Below are 16080 nucleotides of genomic sequence, written 5' to 3'. Positions count from 1 at the left end.
TTCTTTTCTTTTTAAAAGATTTTATTTATTTATTTGACAGAGAGAGAGAGAGACAGTGAGAGAGGGATTACAAGCATGGAGAGTGGGAGAGGGAGAAGTAGGCTCCCCGCTGAGCAGGGAGCCCAATGGGGGGCTCAATCCCAGGACCCTGAGATCATGACCCGAGCCAAAGGCAGACGCTGAACAACAGAGCCACCCAGGTGCCCCAGCAGCTTTATTTCTGAGTGAGCTTTCTGCTGGGCTGGCAATTTGCCTAGTAATTCCTAGGGTTTCTCTACAATTAGGGTTGTATCATAGATCTGGGGTCTTGGGATCATTGGGTTTTGGTCCACATAGCTGCCCCTGAGATGTCACCAACACCATCTCTGTGGCCCTTCTGCTGCCTCCAAGTTGTGTCTGGAGCCAAGGTACGTTTGGATTAGTGTCTCTGTCAAGGCACTATCTGTCAGATAAACCATATAGCCACTTCTTGAATTCTGCTTTTCCCTGACTCATTGCCAGGAAGAAGGGCTCAGGTGTCCTCTGCTGTGGGGCCCATAGCTTTCACTTTCTCCTCAGCCACCCCCAGCCTGGGGGAGGAGCCAGCGGAATGCCGCTCTTTCCCCCAGCTTCCCCAGGACACTTCTTCTAAGCTCTCACACCTTCTTTGCATCAGCTAGCTTTTGCTGCGTAACAACCCCCCCAACTTAGTATCTTACAGTGCACATCTATTATTGCTCACAATCCTGTGGGTTACCTGGGCTGGGGTGGGAGAGTGTAGCATCTTTCTGTTCCAAGTGTGGTCCTCAGAAAAGCAGACCCAGGAACTAGTTAGAAATGTAGGTTCTCTGGCCCCACGCCAGGCCTAATGAATGCTTTTCTGCATTTTCACAAGATCCCCAGGTGGCTTGTGTATACATTAACGTTTGAGAAACACTGGTCCGGTCTATCCTCTCTCACCTGCCTGCCAGTTGTCAGCCTGTGTGGTCGGAGGGGGTGCTCAGCTAGGATGGCTTATTCCTGGAGCCATGTGGCTAGCCCAGGCTTCTTCAACTCATGATTTCCCGGTTCCCAAGGGCAGCGGGAGGGCAATCCCCACGGTGAAAGCATTTTTCAAGCCCCTGTTTGTGTCATGTTTACTGCTGTCCCACTCGCCCATGCAAGTCACAAGGCTGTCCCAGAGTCAGTGTGGGTAGGCAAACCAAAGGGTGGGGAGAGTGGAGGGGAAAATTTTGCGGTTATTTGAAAAACCAACCACACCCTCCACTACTGGAGTTTTGGCTTTTGGAAAGAAACACTAGCAACTTTTTGCATTCTGCTCAGCCACATCCCCTCCCTTCAGGTGCACAGAGAGCCATCTACTTGCTTTAAAAGAGGACAGGAGGGAAAAGTAAAAACACGGGGAAGGAAAAAGTCATAGCTTTAATACTGGAAAATAATATCCTGACCACAAAGGAGAAGATGGGTACAGAGGTAAGTGGATATATGGCTCTGACAGTGGAAAGTGAGAAATTGCCTAACAGTTTCATTTTCTCTATGAAGTAGGAGGTAAGTTCAACTGTTGAAAACAGGGAGGCGGGTGCAGAGAGGGTTGTCAGAGGTCTGGGGAGAGCAGAGCGGGTTTGAAATTGTCATAATGGAGGGCGCCTGGGTGGCTCAGTGGGTTAAGCCGCTGCCTTCGGCTCAGGTCGTGATCTCAGGGTCCTGGGATCGAGTCCTGCATCGGGCTCTCTGCTCAGCAGGGGGCCTGCTTCCTCCTCTCTCTCTCTCTCTGCCTGCCTCTATGCCTACTTGTGATCTCTCTCTGTCAAATAAATAAATAAAATCTTTAAAAAAAATTTTGGAAAAAAAAAAAAAAGAAATTGTCATAATGGAACCCCAGACCGGGAATTGACAGGAAAAGTATAGGATTTCAGGGGCCATTTGAGGTGGATGATGATTACTTTATCTGTCCTGAGGGGAAACTTCCTGCAACAGTGTTTGCAGGCAGGGAGAAACCCCAAAGCAGGGTTTAACAGGGGGATGTTGCCAAACGACTACAGAAAGTCAGGGAATTTAGGTTATTGGCCATTACTAAAATAATGATCTGGGGTCCTTTAGCCAAATATGAAAAATTAAGAACAAAGTGGAGGAAGTGGTCAATGAGGTTGGAGAATGAAGAGGATTTGAACAAATGGCTGAAAGGCCAGGGAATTGCGGACAGAAGGCAGGAGGCTGCAGCGAGTGCTTTCAGGGATGGGGTAGTTTCTGTGATGAAAAAGACCAGAGATCTTTGGGGAGATGTTCTCACTTTTCCCATTTGAACACCTTCCCCTGGTGGAGATGAGTAGGTTTGCTTTCTAGCTTTTGATAACCTTACAACACCTTCTTCCAAGGGGGCTGTTCATTATCCTGCTGAAACAGCAACAATTATCCTTTTTCATTCTCTTTTGGGTTTCAGGAACTTTACGCTTAATCTGCCTCTATGACTTCCTGTCACTTTTTCATCCATCCTCGAGGACAGATCGCTGCTTATGGGTACTTTTCTTTAAACACTGAGCTCCTGAGAAAGTCCACCATCCTACCACTCCAGTTCTATAAATGTCTCTCTGCTCACGTGTCAGAACAGGCGAGGTTATGCGGTGGTGACAAATAACACCCCCCCTCCAAATCTCACAACGACAAGAGGTACGGAGGTGCTAAAAATTATCTGCATTTTACAAACGAGTGAAGGGATCTTCACGGTGTCTAGAAATGCGCATAGCCCTCAGCGGGCAAAGACCCTGAAGAACACAACACTTAAAAGTTCGCAAAAGCTGCGTCTTAACGATTAATGGCCCTGCGTGAACGCTTTAGCTCTCCCCATCCCTCCGGTCCACCGCTCAAGTGTGCGATTGTGTTATCTTTGTCTTAGCGGAGGAGTTCTCCATCCAGAGCTCAGTAACACCCACCCCGGGGCTGATGGGGGCGCTGGATGTGGATAGAGGCCAGGAGCCCCGCTCTCAATAGTATGGAGGCGAGTCGGCCAACGACAGAGATGACCGGGCAGGGGACATAAAAACCGGAGAGGCGGTGGAGTTCTCCGGGTGGGGTCCGTGTCCAGTCACTGGGTACATTCCGTCCACAGGAGCCCCTCCCTTGCCTGAAGTCAATTAGGGAAGACTTGACTTCACGACCGAGGGGTTGGGGAAAGGTGGGGTCTGGCTCGGTGCGCCCCATCCATCGTCCCCACCCCGCGGGAACCCCGCCCAGATCTGGCAGAGCTGTGGGTGATCCCGGGCGGGTGAAGAGGCGGGGAGAAGCTGCGAGGCTGAAGGCGGGGCGGGCGGCGGCCGGACCAGCCAATAGGCGGCTTTCCAGCGGCTGAGCCGAGAGAGGGCAGGGGCGCCGTCACCCGCACCACCGCTTCCTAAGTTCCCCCTTCTGGATGCGCGGCCCGGGTCGGTTGGTCGCTCCGGTCCGCGCCCCCCCAGCCCCCCGCCGGCGCAGAGGGGCCTGAAGAGGCCGGAGGAGCGGGCAAGGGACGGGATTTCCGAGGAAGGGGAGAGGACGGGCGCCCCACCCGCTTGGAGGGTTGGGGGCTCGGTGAACGATGAAGGGCCGGCGGCGGCGGCGCCGGGAGTACTGCAAGTTCGCGCTGCTGTTGGTGCTGTACACGCTGGTGCTGCTGCTCATCCCCTCCGTGCTGGACGGCGGCCGCGACGGTGACAAGGGCGCTGGGCACTGCCCAGGCGTGCAGCGCAGCCTGGGAGTCTGGAGCCTGGAGGCGGCGGCGGCGGGCGAGCGCGAGCAGGGCGGGGAGGCGCGGCCGGCTGAGGAGGGCGGCAACGCAGGCCAGTCCCCCGGGGTTCCGGGCAACTTCAGCGGCGCCGTCGGGGAGGCGGTGTCGCGCGAGAAGCAGCACATCTACGTGCATGCCACCTGGCGCACAGGCTCGTCGTTCCTGGGCGAGCTCTTTAACCAGCACCCGGACGTTTTCTACTTGTATGAGCCCATGTGGCATCTGTGGCAGGCGCTGTATCCGGGCGACGCCGAAAGCCTGCAGGGCGCGCTGCGCGACATGCTGCGCTCGCTCTTCCGCTGCGACTTCTCGGTCCTGCGGCTGTACGCGCCACCGGGGGACCCGGCCGCGCGCGCCCCGGGCGCGGCCAATCTCACCACGGCCGCCCTTTTTCGCTGGCGGACCAACAAGGTCATCTGTTCGCCGCCGCTGTGCCCCGGCGCCCCCCGTGCCCGCGCTGAGGTCGGCCTCGTCGAGGATGCAACCTGCGAGCGCAGCTGCCCGCCCGTGGCTCTGCGCGCCTTGGAGGCCGAGTGCCGCAAGTACCCGGTGGTAGTCATCAAGGACGTGCGCCTCCTCGACCTGGGCGTGCTGGTGCCTCTGCTGCGTGACCCCGGCCTCAATCTGAAGGTGGTGCAACTTTTCCGCGACCCGCGGGCCGTGCACAACTCGCGCCTCAAGTCCAGGCAGGGGCTGCTGCGCGAGAGCATCCAGGTGCTGCGCACCCGCCAGCGGGGTGACCGCTTCCACCGCGTGCTACTGGCGCACGGCGTGGGCGCTCGGCCCGGGGGCCAGTCCCGTGCCCTGCCCGCCGCGCCGCGCGCGGACTTCTTCCTGACCGGCGCGCTTGAGGTGATCTGCGAAGCCTGGCTGCGCGACCTGCTGTTCGCGCGCGGCGCGCCCGCCTGGCTGCGGCGCCGCTACCTGAGGCTGCGCTACGAGGACCTGGTGCGGCAGCCGCGCACCCAGCTGCGCCGCCTGCTGCGCTTCTCCGGGCTGCGCGCGCTCGCCGCCCTCGACGCCTTTGCGCTCAACATGACGCGGGGCGCGGCCTACGGTGCGGACCGACCTTTCCACCTGTCGGCGAGGGACGCCCGCGAGGCCGTGCACGCCTGGCGCGAGCGCCTGAGCCGAGAGCAGGTTCGCCAGGTGGAGGCGGCCTGCGCTCCAGCCATGCGCCTGCTGGCCTACCCTCGCAGTGGAGAGGAGGGCGACCTGGAGCAACCCGTGGACGAGGAGAGCCCGCCTGACACTGAGGCCGATGGCGCCACGTAGGCTGCTCGGTCACACGCGCCCGCGGGACGGATCCGGGTAAGGTGGCCCTGGGCGGGTTGGGGGCAGGGAAAGGTCTTTGGGGGAGCTCAGACCAGCCTGCAGGGAAAAGGGGCGGTGGTGGGGCGGGGTGGGGGGGGGAGGGGATGCTGTAGTCCCTGAATAAATCTGAGCTGGTGGGAAAGCACGGCTGGTAGAATTTGGAGGAGACTCTTCGGGGTCTTCAGCTTAGCCACCTGCCCCCTCAGAGGAGGGCCCTGAGACGAGAGGGGTTAAGTTTGGCTGAGGCAGAACCCAGGTCTCCGCACTCTGGGCCCCCGCTATGAAGTAGGAGTTAAGGTTGGTCACCTGTTGAGGTTGGGGCGAGGAGAGGGCGAGAGAAGAGGGCTGGAGGAGGGAAGAGGCCTGGGGAGAGTAAAGAAGGTTTGCAACCGTCATAATGGAACTTGAGACTGGAAATTGACATGAAAAGTATCTGATTTCGGGGACCGTTTGAGGTTGATTGATTTTATCTTGACACCACTATGTTCCTTGGGGGAAACATTGCAGCAGTGTTTGCAGGCACGGAGTAAACCCAAAGTGGGATTTGGTGCAAAGTTATCGACTCTGATCCTCCCTACCCCAAATCTCTTTCATACTTACTCTCTACCTTTGTATCGGTAAAGCGCAGCTCCGGGCCTTGCCTTCTAAGTTGGCAAGTGTTAGGTGTAGACAAGGCCTTACTTGCAACAGTTTTTGCACACGTGTGTGTCTCATGCTGTGGTATAGCTGCCTAGAATGGACTTTGCTTTCCCCTGGCTGGTGGAGCATCTCCCTGCCCACCCCCTCCATGGCTGGCGTTGGCAGGATATTTGACCATACCCCATTCACATCAGGTCACCAAAGCTGCCTAGTCAGCTTCCTCTAGTGCCGACAAGACCTGAGGGCTGGGCTTTCTGCACCCAGCTCTGTCCCTCTGAGAGAGGGAATCTTAGAGTGCCAGTAGCAGCTTTGGCTGTAGAAATACACAGTCCCCTGGGTCCCAGTTTTTTGTGTTCTTTCTCTAAAGATGCTAAGATGAGGCGTAAATGACCTTAGCATGTGTTCAGTGTCTGGGTCCGTGTCTGGCCTGTACATTGTTGGGCTGAGGAAAGAGTTTTGTTCTGCACCATGCTGACCTTAGGAGTCTAGTTAGCGGGATGGGAGCGTGTTTCCCCAAACTCTGTGTGACTTGGAAGGGGGCAGGCCTCTGCCCTGTGCAGTCCGGAGGAGGAGGAAAAAAAGCCCGGCCGAGTGGGTGGAAGTGACTTAAGTTTCCATTCATTATTTTATAGTGTAATTCAGTATTCCCCTGGGATGAAGCTCTGAGGAGGAAGTTGAAGATGTTAATGAGGATGGATTTGGTGGTTGTTTCATAGCCCAGGGTTGCCTGTGCTTACGGAAACTGACTTTTCTCCCAGTAATCAAGGGGTTTTCTCCGTCAGTTTCTGTAATTGCTAGGAAGTCTGTGTTCTTTCCTGATTTCCAGAGCAAAGGAAGGTAAGGCACAGGGTGACTTGTCACATCTTAACAAAAACATCCTTTCATCTGCTAATCCTGTTTTTGCAGATGTAAGTAACATAATGGCCCCTCCCCTTCCCTCCCAGGCCTAGGGAAAGCCTCTCCAGAACTAATGCTGCAGCATTTTATGGCTTTAAGAACTGACGGCTGATCATTGTTTTCATTTTTTACTAGCATCGACTGAGCTCAGACGGGGGCGAGGTAGGAAAGAGAATAGAGAGGAGGCTAGAGGGTACAATCTGCGTCCTTCCTCCAGGAAGTTAGAATCTGGGTGGGGGACCTTGGTGCTGCCTTCCCGTCCCGAAGGCCAGGGAGGCTTCCTTTGTAGGGCTGCAGGGACATCTGGGAGCAAGCTCTAGGCTTCTCCATACTTTGGTGACTGAGCCCTTCTTCCCACACTTCTGCTGGAATTATTGGGCTCTTACCACATCGCCACCAACCAGTGGATTCGTTATAAAGATAACCTTCCTGATCCACCAAGAAGTTGCCAGAAAATCTGCCCCACTCTCCTCTGGGGAAGGGGATGGACTCCCTCCCCGACCCGCCCCCCCACCATGCCGTGCATCAAGCTAGGCTTTGTACAGGTGTCATTATTTTGACTGATTTATCAGTTTTACAGATGAGGAATCTGGGACTCAGAGCACTAAGTCAGGTAACCGGCCCAAAGTCACACCTGGCCTGGTGAGCATGAGGGGAAACGGCATGGGAGTTAGAGCCCCAAGCTCAGCATCACTCCTTACCTGACCCCCTTAGAGTCCCCTGGCAGCACCTTTGGCACCTGGGCCAGGCTAAGAGTCTAGGCTGGGGTGGGAAACACACTTAGATTTTTTTTTTTAAGATTTTATTTATTTGACAGAGAGACAGCTAGAGAGAGAGAGCACAAGCAGGGTGAGTGGGAGAGGAAGAAACAGGCTTTCCGAGGAGCAGGGAGCCCGACGTGGAGCTCCATCCCAGGACCCTGGGATCACCGCCTGAGACAAAAGCAGCCATTTAAGGACTAAGCCACCCAGACGCCCCACACTTAGCTTTATTATGAATAAGTTCAAGCTGCTGAACGACTCCTATAAAATACCCCTGAGCTGCCGACAGCACCTGCGCAGGAAAGCCAGTGACTCTACAGCCGCCCTCCCCCTGGCTGGCCTCCCGCGGGGCATCATCCACACGCGTGTAACTGAGCCAACCGGGAGCTGGACCCTTGGTGAATCACAGATACACCAGGTGGAGTTGTTGCACAAAGGAAACTTTGCATCAAATAAGATCACGGGAAATAACCTGCAAAGCCGTGACTCCCTGAGCAAGGGTGAACGGTGAATGGGTTCCTTTTATTTAGGGTTAGGATGAACATTGGGATCATCTGGAGAGGTGGCCATAACATGCGATTTAAGGCAACCTGCTGATACGTCGTCTGCTCTGTAAAGGAGGCTTGCGGTCCTCCTTGGACGGAGATTTTAGGGTCACAATGAAGTAAAGGTAGCTGTCGGTCATTCTAGAGGTCACTCCATGGTCTATCGCCACATCGGTGAGTGGGGCTCGGGGGTTATGCTCAAAGCAGTCTGGGCTGGCTGGAGGTCACGTCCGGGTGGTCGCTTTAGTTCGGGAGTGCTTTTTTGGTTTCCATTTGCCTTAAGAGAAGCTGGGAAGAAGAGCTTAAGGAAAAACATGGGACAGAGGGTCAGTGAGTACAAGCAGGAGGCAGTAAAGGTCAGGCCTGGGGGTCTAGGTGGTGACAGCCCCTAGCCCGGCAGTGAAGGGGGCTACCGGTGAATTAACCTGAGCAACTTCTGGACGGGCCTTACAGGATGGCCAGGGTATGGCAGGGAGGCAGGACACCATTTCTCAGGGCTGGGTGGGGACCGCAGCACCCGAAACCAAGGACTCGGGCCCTTTCCTCTCTTTTCCACCTTCTTGCCTTTCACTGACCAGCGTCTTCTCTGGCTGTCACCGGATGGTGGCCTCGGCAGCAAGCGTCACTTCCACACACAACTATGCAGGGTTGTTAACATGAAGGGAGGAAGGAAGCTGGTTAGTGAGTGAGGAAGGGGTGGAGGAGTTTTCCCTCCTGTGTCTTTCCTTCAATCTGGTGATAAAACCTTCCCCAAACACCCACCCCGCATCCCAGCTGAGGTTCTCTTACGATTTCATACTGGCTAGCACTTGTTCACCTGCCCGGGCATTGGGGTGGTCTAAAAGCTCCTGCGCTGATTGTGCCCAGACAGCTAAAGTCAAGAACCGTGGACTGGACCCTGGGTCCTGGCCCATCGCCCCGGGCCGGGCTGTTTCCCCTGGAACAATATCCAGATAGGGGACTGGGGGGCCGCGGATGAGCAGCGGAGTGTCTACCATAGCAATTTATGTAAAGGAACTTGGAGCTGTGAGGCTCCAGGCAGCTGGAGGGTGGAAATATGAAAAGAGAAAAACTGTCTTCAGTTATTCACGGCTCCATTTATCACCCTCTCACATGCCTTCAAATGCTTTGTTGTTCTAGCTTCTTACTAGTAATCCATCATTGTGCCCACTATCCGCTACTGTTCCAAACAGACAGATGCACTGTCCTGTCCTTTTCAGCATGTCTCCCTTTGACCTCTGCCCTGGGGAGGCCCCAAGATTTCATTCCGGTAGGCATTTAAGACTCCTTGGTCTTTGTTCTAGACAAGATAGATGGACACTTTGAACACATTCAGGAAAGGAGGTTAAGTGCACTGTAGACTAGTAATGCAATGGTCAGAAAGCTTGCTTTCTAAGGAAACCATCCAAACAGAAAAAGACAGGACCAGCTACCACCATATCCCCACCAAAGCATTTTCAGTGTCATTTCATCTTCATCAGTATACTATGCCCCAAAGGGCTTAGGCATAAATATCACTCAAAGGAGAACCTCTTGCCTAAACACAGAACAGGCATTCATCAAATATTGTCCCCACATAGAATTTGTCATTCAACAAAATCCATTTAAACTCAAAGTCAGGGGTGCCTGGGCGGCTCAGTCAGTTAAGCAACTACCTTCAGCTCATAATCTCAGGGTCCTGGAATTGAGTTGCGCATCTGGCTCCCTGCTCAGTGGGGAGTCTGCTTCTCCCTCTCCCTCTGCCCCTTCTCCTGCTCTCGCGCTCTTGCGCACGTGTGCTCTCCGTCTCTCAAATAAATCTTTAAAAAAACAAACTCACTCCTGATCTAAGTCAAGGCAGGAGCTGTATTCAAGTCAGAGGGCTGGAAATTAGGATGGGGTGTATGGATGGGCGGGGTACACGTGGATGGATATCTGGGTAGCTGACCTGCACAGTAAGATGGAACAGTCTTTCTTAAAACACACCCACATCCAAATCCTTATTTTCTCCTTGCGGGGTTAGTGCTGCCTTTGATTGAGACATAGTTGGAGCTCCCCTATGGGGCTGCCTTCCCAGGCAGGACCCCCTCAGTTACTGGTGGATTTGGTGTTTGGGGAAAAATCCAGACTCCTCCAGTCTGGTGCAGGAGGCAGGAGAGGAGGCTGGTCCTACCAAAGTGAGGTGTAGCCACGGGGTAGTTCCAGAGTCATTCCTTAGTGTGTATGAAATCAGCTTTTATGTTAGGGTACCGGAACACAGGTTTGAGGGCCTGGCTCTCCTGGTTACTTCTGATTGACCTGGGGTGAGCCCCTAAACCTTTTTGGCTTTAGTGTTCTTGCCAGTAAGAATGGAGGTTAAGAGGATCTCCAGGGTTCCTCAGAGCTAAGGGGAGGTGACGTTTATTGCACGCCTTTCTTGGGCACGGTGTTACTCGCTTCATGTGTGTTGTTAGTCCTCTGGGGCACTTTACGAGGTGCATGGCATCCCCATCTGTGGACGGCGAAACAAGCCCAGATAATACAGTGGATTGAAATCAGGTGCTATGTTGAGACTAACACCCCCAAGTTTTTTTCAAAATCCTATAAGCACAAGGTGAAAAAGAGTTCAACAGTGCTATCATAGAAGGATATAAAATACCACCCACGAGTCTTACTTTCTAGAAGCAACCACATGTGTTTCCTAGAAGAAATACATTTCTTGTGGTATTTGTCTAGAAAACATTTTCTGCAAGTTCAAACGTATTTTGAGGTAGTTAAGTCTTTTCAATTTTGATTCCTTAAATGTTTTCCATTGAGATAGAACTGACTTAGAATGTAATATTAGTTTCAGGTGCACGGTGTGGTGATTCTGTATTTGTGTATATTGTGAAAGGATCACAGCCTAGTTAACCATGTTTTTCCTGGGGATGAGAACTTTTAAGATCTGTTCTCTTACCAACCTTGAAATATGCCTTCTAGTGTTATTAACTACAATCGCTGTGCTGTACACGACATCTCCACGAATCATTCAGTTTCGACCCGGAAGTGTGTGCCTTTCAATTCCCTTCACCCCTTTTGCCCATCGCCTGCCGTCTGGCTCCGGCAACTACCAGCCTGTTCTCTCTATGAGTTTGTTTTCAGATTCCACATATAAGGAAGATCCTACGGTATTTGTCTTTCTCTGACTTAGTTTGTAAACGTATTATCCTCAAGGTCCATCCAGACTCTCACAAGTGACAAGTTTCCTTCTGGTTTATGGCTGCCTGATATGCCACTGTATAGAGACAAGACACGTTGTCTTTGTGCATTCACACGTTGATGGGTGCTTAGGTGGCTGCTGGGGCTGGGCTCCTGTGAATGACACTGCAGTGAACATGGGGGAGCAGATATCTTTCTGGGTTAGTTAGTGTTTATCTTTCCTTTGCATAAGTACCCAGCAGTGGAATTCCCAGATCACAGGGCAGCTCTATTTTTCATTTTTTTTTGAGGAACCACCACACCTTTTCCCATTAAGTGGCCGCACCAACGTCCATTCCCACCATTTGTGGGCAGTTAGTGGTGCTTGACCGAAACGGGTTTCTGCACAAGTTCAGAAACCAGACAGCAATGGTGAGATTTTACAAAACGTGACTTTGAAGAAGACAGTGAAAAGAATTCACAAATTCCAGATTCTCAGTCACTATTTGTTTTTAAAAAAATATTTATTTATTTGCCTCCGAGAGAGAGAGCGAGAGCGAGAGAGCCGTGTGCACAAGCAGGGGGAACAGCCAAAGGAGTGGGAGAAGCAGGCTCCCCGCCCCGACCAATGCGGGGCTCAATCCCAGGACCCTGGGATCATGACCTGAGCGGAAGGCAGAGGCTTAGCCGACTGAGCCACCCAGGCGTTCCTAAATCTCTATTTTGGACAGGTACCTGAAGTCCATCAGGCGCTGGAGAAAACACATCGGGGGAACTTGTTTGCTGCTTTCCGCCCACCCTCCCAGCTCCTGGCCACCCGCCGAGGGCCCGAGCAGCACCCGTGTTTGAAGAGTCTGTGGGTGGACTGCATTTAAGAACTAATAAGGCCATGTTTTTTTCTTTATGTAAACGATGTAGGAACTTTTTCCAGTATTTCTGTGCCTGTTAAGGAGGGGAGGGGAGGGGAGGTTGCTTTTCATTCTAAAACTTGAATTTTCAAAAAAAATGCGGACTTTTTCTAGACTAAAATTGTATATGCTCTTTGGTAATTTGAAAGCCTGAGAATACTGGCTGCTGTTTGTTGCCATCGTCTTCTCACAAAATTGTTTTCCATTTTTCTATGGAATGTTCCAGCAGCTAGCAGCGTCCAAAGTGCTGCTGAGTTCATGCATTTATCCTTTAGAGGATCCGTAATGTTTTTGGAAAGATGTATGGGCTTGAGCAAGGAGCTTAATGCCAGCTCACTGTAATAAATCTGTACCTATTCATATTAAACATAATGATGAATTATTTAGCTTTTGCTTAGGGGCTTTTCTGATGGTCTTTTATGAATCATCTTTTCTAAGGCATCGTTCCCTGGCCTTTTTTGTACCAGTGTTGCAGAAAATCGTGGACTTGATTCTTCTGCTTCCACTAAATCCAGCTGTGACAAAATCTTATTTGTGAGGTATGATCTAAAGGTTACAGAAATAGAGGTGCCTGGGTGGCTCAGTCAGTTAAGCGTCCGACTCTTGATTTTGGCTCAGGTCATGATCTCTGGGTCATGAGATCAAGCCCAACATTGGGCTCCGTGCTCAGCGAGGACTCTGCCCGAGATTCTCCCCTCTTCTGCCATTCCCTGCCCCCCCAAAATATAAATAAAATAAAATGTACTTAGGTTTTTTTTTTAAAATAGAGGTTATGGAAATAAAATAACAAAGCCTAGTTAAACACCATAGGAGTGTATTATAATATATTCAGCTAGTTCCTAGTCCCAACAGTTCATTGCTACATTTTCTGTAGTGTCGTTTGCACACATGTAAGTATATCTCTAAGAAAAACATCTTCAGTAGGGTGACCTTATGTAGCAAAGGGTGTACACGGTTTGCATTTGGAGAGGTAAAGTTCTTCAGACTTGCACCAGTGTTCACTCCCACCAGCTGTTTCTGGGAGTGTCTGTGTCCCAGATTTTCACCAACATGGATTTTGCCGAATGTTTTCATTCTGGCTAGTGTGGTGGGTGGAAAAACGCTTCCTGCCTGAACCCTGGCTCTCTCTGACCCCACAGTGCATCTCAGTTGGTGAAGGAGGGCCTGCACCTTGGGTTGTGGTGACCAGGATGCCCAGACGAAATCTCCTTCTTAACCCTCCTGCAGCCCCCATATATTTGGCAGGCGGCATTCCTGGGATCCTATGGAAGGACCGGAAATGCTTTGAAATAAAACTGATCACCTTTTGGGGTGCCTGGGTGGCACAGTGGGTTAAGCCTCTGCCTTGGGCTTAGGTCCTGATCTCAGGGTCCTGGGATTGAGCCCCCCATCGGGCTCTCTGCTCAGTGGGGAGCCTGCTCTCCCCCCCCCCACCCCCGCACCTTTCTGCCTACTTGTGATCTCTGTGAAATAAACAAAAAATCTTAAAAAAAACCTGATCACCTTTTTTAAAAAAAACTATGCACAATACTTGACAGAGTGGGAGAGGGAGAAGCCGGCTCTCTCCAACCCAGCAGGGAACTGGATGCTGAGGGGCTTGATCCCAGGACCCTGGGGTCATGACCTGAGCCGAAGGCAGCCGCTTAACCGACTGAGCTGCCCAGACACCCCAGATTTGGCTGATTTCTAAATAAGATTTAACCCTTGCTATGTTTTCTCTGTGCTCCTGAGAGCCCTGTTTGTAGTCTGGGTTGGGAGGGGAGAGGAGAAATGCCCATTTGCAGTTGTCCAGACAGGATTCAGAGGGTTTTCAAAGAGGTTTTTTTAGTCTGAGTAGAGATTCTCTTCCCATGAATACAAATGTAATATAAATAGTCCGAGCAATGCTTTTAAAAAACATTTATAAGCAGCTGGCTTAAAATTCCTCAGTCTGCTTTTTCTCAGGCTGCCCTCCATGTGAACAGCCCAGAGAAGAATAGAAAGTAAAAAAGCCAAGCTGGTCTCATTTTTCTGGCCCCACTGTTCCAGCTGAACAAGGTGACTTAGAAATGAAGCTCTCTCTGTGAGATCTCCTGGCTCCTCAGCCTCTTAGTGGAGCTGAAGGAATTTTCTGTTGAAAGAAGCATTTCTGCCTAGGTGCGGTATAGAACAAGAACAGTAAGGACTAAGACCTAGCCCTGGCCCAAGTTCAAGCACACGGGGAAGTGGAGAACCATTTGGGAGCTGAACAGGAAGCAGTTTCAATTGGAGAAAAGTCGCAGAGCTCAGTGATGTCTCCGTGAGAACTGGAACCCTTCAGCTTTGCTCCCCACCCGCCTCCCCAGCCTGCGGGCACCTTGCCAGCAACCCAGTGTGACCTCTGCAGCTGGCCTCGTTCACATTAAAGACCCATCGGATGCCGAGGAGAGCATTGGCTGACAGTGGCTATTTCTCAGGGGTTGAGAGGCGATAAGCACAACCACCATGTTTGCCTTCAAGGATGAGTGACGGTGTTCAGAGACTCCCCTCCCCTGAAATCAACATGAGAGGCTAGGAGCTTTGCCACAGAACGACGTTCTGGAAACAGCCACTGAGGCAGACGGGGTTGAGGGGGGCAGTTTGTGTGTGGAATGGAAGTGCTTTCTGTTAAGCCCTTAAAGTAGGTGTTAAAAGGAGCCCCAGAAGGCACAGGGCAGTCCCTGGGCCCTGCCAGCAAGAGGCCTCAAATCTGGTCTGACATGCCAGTGTCTCAAGGGCCAGCTTGGAGAGATGAACATTGTGTGATGGGTGTCCTGGGGTCATGGTAACAGCAGGCGGGAAGCAGAGAAACCAGCCTGAACCGAAAGTCGAAAATAGAACCGGACAGTCACTTGGGAGGTATGGGGAGCTGGTAGCGGCTTGAGACGGTGAGTTCTTTTGTAAAGATGACAAACTGAGGGACGATAGGAGCAGCCCCCAGCATGAACTTGGGGGGCTGTAGAGAAAAAGACCCCAGAGCTTTTGGGGTCACTCCCCAGCCCCATGACTGAGGCCAGGCTTTACAAGAAAGGACTCGTCAGTGCTTCAGAGAAATTACGGGAACAGTAAGCCAAAAAGACTAAAACGGAGATAATTTTTTAAAAATAGGACCTCCAGGACTCTAAACTCTAGGAAAGAGAGGGCTGCTGGAGGGGAGGGGGATGGGGGTCGGGGTAACAGGGGGAATGGGCATGAAGGAGCACACAGGTTGGGGTGAGCAGCGGGTGTGATTCACAACTGATAATTTAGTGAACACTACACCCGAAAACTAATGATGTACTATCAGTTGGCTAATTGAATTTAAATTAAAAAGAAAATCAAACAAAAATAGGACTTCCTTTTACACAGCCTACAGCTGGCATCTGTTGGATATACGGGCTATAGGAGCAATAAAGCAGAAGCTGTTTCTTGCTCTAGAAAAGGGTATCACCAAGACGGAGGTAATAAAGGAAAATAATGCATTTTTCAGGTTCTGCAAACAGCTCTTGCCCTCCTGTGCGCTCTGCCCCCTCCCCCAGCTTTCCCCAGCAAGGAATGGCAAAGGGGACTGTTTTTCAAAGAGGACATCGTTGGCTGAAAATAAACCCACACCAACACACCCTGCCAGAGAACAACAGAATTCCCAGCATTACTGAGTGCCTTTTAAATTCATTTTATTTTTTATTTCTCAACAAAGGGAAAATGAAATAGTTCTGAGCTCAGGAAAAATTTGAGTCCTGCTCCTAAATACGGCAGTCTCTGGCAGTCTCTTGTAGTCCTGTGGGCCCGGGGGAGGGCTGGTTTACCTGTTCCCACATCCTGTGCCAACCTGAACCTGCTCTCTGCTGTTAAACCTTTGCTTTTATTTTTTTAAAACTTTTTAAAAGATTTTATTTATTTGACAGACAGAGATTACAAGTAGGCAGAGAGGCAGGCAGAGAGAGAAGGGAGAAGCAGGCTCTCCACTGACCAGAGAGCCCGATGCGGGGCTCGATTCCAGGACCCCGAGATCATGACCTGAGCCGAAGGCAGAGGCTTAACCCACTGAGCCACTCAGGTACCCCAAGCCCTTTGCTTTTAAAGATCTATTTATTGGGCACCTGGGTGGCTCAGTGGGTTAAGCTGCTGCCTTCGGCTCAGGTCATGATCTCAGGGTCCTGGGATCG

At 51.8% G+C, this 16080-nt stretch overlaps 1 protein-coding gene across 2 annotated transcripts in view; it reads left to right on the top strand.

The window, feature by feature from the left end:
• The first annotated feature begins 3466 nt into the window (after positions 1-3466).
• The window catches only part of CHST7 (carbohydrate sulfotransferase 7), a 31530-nt gene continuing 18916 nt past the window's right edge, over positions 3467-16080 (top strand). The window contains exons 1-2 of one of the 2 annotated variants that reach the window (XM_059385503.1): positions 3467-5050; positions 11762-11953. In XM_059385503.1, the coding sequence (XP_059241486.1) occupies positions 3551-5014 (1464 nt within the window). In that variant the 5' untranslated portion in view covers positions 3467-3550 and the 3' untranslated portion in view covers positions 5015-5050; positions 11762-11953. Of the gene's footprint in view, positions 5051-11761; positions 11954-16080 lie in introns of those variants that run through there. The other variant, XM_059385501.1, reaches the window with a different exon arrangement.

The sequence above is a fragment of the Mustela nigripes genome, chromosome X (assembly GCF_022355385.1).
Source record: "Mustela nigripes isolate SB6536 chromosome X, MUSNIG.SB6536, whole genome shotgun sequence".
Lineage (NCBI taxonomy): Eukaryota > Metazoa > Chordata > Mammalia > Carnivora > Mustelidae > Mustela > Mustela nigripes.
Note: the sequence above shows the minus strand (reverse complement) of the source record. Positions and strands in the feature narration are given on the sequence as shown.